The following is a 2606-nucleotide window of genomic DNA, read 5'->3' as shown; positions in this document are numbered from 1 at the left end:
GGTGGGTAGAAAAGCCTCCTCCAACTTAATCACATTCACATGACCAATCCCCAAATAAGAGGGAGAAATAAAATGTGTAAAGCGAAAGGGGGAGGGAGGGAGCAGAGGAGGAAAGGGCTGGTTTCTGAAGCGAAGGGGATGGGAGAGGGGAGGAGAGAGGCGGGGAGCGGGTTGGTCAGCGGCGTTAGCCCTTCCTCCTCCTCCTCCTAGTTCTCGTCCTCCTCCTCCTCCTGCTTCCCCAGCGGGGAAGCTCCGAGGCAGCCGCGCGGCTGTGAAAGTCGCTGGCTAGGCTAGGCTAGGCTAGGCTAGGCTAGGCTAGGGAGGGCAGGCGGCGGGGCCAGAGAGGGAGCCGGACAGGACTTGAGCTGCGGGCGGGCGTTACGAGAGCTACTCGAGCCGCGCAGGAAACAGGTTTAGCGTAGAGCGCCCCCCCCCCACTTCCCAACAGCTCCCCCACCCGCCCGCCCCCCTCCCCAGCCCCTGCCCCTCCCTCACCGCTCTACCGGCTGCTAGCTCCGGCAGCTCCAAATGCACTCGGCTGCGCTGCAGCTCAGGAGGCGTCAGGATGGCTCCTCCTGCCGCGGGGGGCGCAGCCCGTAGCCCCCGGCTCCCGGGGGTGACGACCCCCCTGCTGCGGCCGCTACTGCTGCTGCTGCTGCTGCTGCTGCTAGAGGGGAGCGCCGCGCTGGAGATCCAACGGCGATTCCCCTCGCCCACTCCGACCAACAACTTCGCTCTGGACGGCCCCGGGGGGAAGGTGTACCTGGCAGCGGTGAACAGGCTCTACCAGCTGTCCGGCCCCAACCTGAGCCTGGAGGTGGAGGAGGCTGTGGGGCCGGTGCGGGACAACCCCCTATGCCACGCCCCGCAGCTGCCCCAGGCCTCCTGCGAGCACCCCAAAATGCTGACCAACAACTACAACAAAATCCTTCAGCTAGATCCCGGGCAGGGCTTGGTGGTGGTCTGCGGCTCCATCTACCAAGGCTTCTGCCAGCTGAGGCGCCTGGGCAACATCTCGGCTGTGGCCGTGAGCTTTCCCCCGACGGCTGACGGCACCGAGCCCGTCACCGTCTTCCCCAGCATGCTCAACGTAGCAGCCAACCACCCTAACGCTTCCACTGTGGGCCTGGTGCTGGAACCGCCGTCGGGGGTCCTTGGAGGTGCCAGTCCCGGCGGGACCCGGCTGCTGGTGGGAGCCACCTACACCGGCTTCGGGAGCCAGTTCTTTCCCCGGAACCAAAGTCTGGAAGACCACCGCTTCGAGAACACTCCGGAGATCGCCATCCGCTCCCTGGACACGCGTGGTGACCTGGCCAAACTCTTCACTTTCGATCTCAACCCCTCCGACGACAATATTCTCAAGATCAAGCAGAGGGCCAAGGCTTTGCACAAACTGGGCTTCGTCCGCGCCTTCCTGCACCCGGGCAGCAGTGGTGGCTCGGCGGCGCCCCACAGACGGAACGGGCCCCGGGCACCGACCACCCCAGCCTACGCCTACCTGGCCCTAAACAGCGAGGCCAAGGCTGGAGACAAGGAGAGCCAGTCTCACAGCCTGCTGGCCCGCATCTGCCTCGGTTGGGGGCCGGCCGGGGGGCCAGGCGGGGCGGCCGCCGAGACCAAGAAGCTCACCGAGTCCTACATCCAGCTGAAGTTGCACTGCGGCGGGCCGGCGGGCGGCGAGGTCTTCAACCGTCTGGTGTCCGTGTTTCCGGCGGCGCCGGGGCCGAGCCGGCCCGAAGACCTGCTGTTCGGGGTGTTTGAGCGGGCAGCCCCTGGCGGCACCGGGGGAACCGGAGCACGCGCGCAGTCTGCCCTCTGTGTGTTCCGCTTTACGGACATCGAGGGCGCGATCCGGGCCGCTCGCAGAGCGTGCTTCGTGGACCCCTCGCCCGACGTGGTCGCAGTGCTGGAGAGTGTGGTCCAGGGCACCGGGCCAGCTTGCGAGAAGAAAAGGAACATCCAGGTACGGAGCGGCTTGGGAGTGGGGAGCGGGGAGTGGGGAGCCGGAGGGAGAGGGCTGGCTCCCCTGTTGGGCAGAGAAGGTGAGTCAGCATTTGATTGTGAGGACAGGTGTATGTTTGGGGGTGGCGGGAGCCAGAGCCTCCTGGAATTCTGACTCCCATTTTCGTCCTCCTTCAGTCTCTTTTCCATCTTTCTCAGTAGGGATGCTAAATTCTGGGAAACAGCTTCCTCCTCTTTTCCCGAAGAGCCCCTGCCTCCCAAGAACTCCTATCCTAGTTCCTTTCCATTCCTTCCCGCTGAAAGTGCAGGCCCCAAATAACAGTCGTTCCCCGGGGTAGGGGACCCACACCCCCTTTCTTGCGGGTGTTTGTCTGGGTCTCTAGGACAAACTTTTCAGCCAATCAGAAGAGCTTGTAGCAGCCCCTCTTACCGAGAGATTTGGAGCCGCCTCCTTATAACCCTGCAACTCTCTGACCCCTCGGGGTTTTCGAAGGGTGCGTAGAATGCCCTCCTCTTCGTCATCAGGCTTTTCTCTGGAAGGTTTTCATAGTAGAATGTGGTAAGAAGTCCCAGCAGTTTTCAGAGGCTCCGACCTAGCTCTCTCTCTCTCTCTCTCTCTCTCTCTCTCTCTCTCTCTCTCTCTC

The 2606-nt window shown here is 63.5% G+C and overlaps 1 protein-coding gene across 1 annotated transcript in view; it reads left to right on the top strand.

Moving 5' to 3' along the window:
- Positions 1-529: 529 nt before the first annotated feature.
- The window catches only part of PLXND1 (plexin D1), a 200568-nt gene continuing 198491 nt past the window's right edge, over positions 530-2606 (top strand). Inside the window, exon 1 of the mRNA XM_027863909.1 lies at positions 530-1963. Within this exon, the coding sequence (XP_027719710.1) occupies positions 566-1963 (1398 nt within the window). The 5' untranslated portion in view covers positions 530-565. The remainder of the gene's footprint in view (positions 1964-2606) is intronic.

This window comes from Vombatus ursinus, unplaced genomic scaffold, assembly GCF_900497805.2.
Source record: "Vombatus ursinus unplaced genomic scaffold, bare-nosed wombat genome assembly UNPS02014773.1, whole genome shotgun sequence".
Taxonomy (NCBI): domain Eukaryota; kingdom Metazoa; phylum Chordata; class Mammalia; order Diprotodontia; family Vombatidae; genus Vombatus; species Vombatus ursinus.
This window is presented reverse-complemented; position numbering and strand designations above follow the sequence as displayed.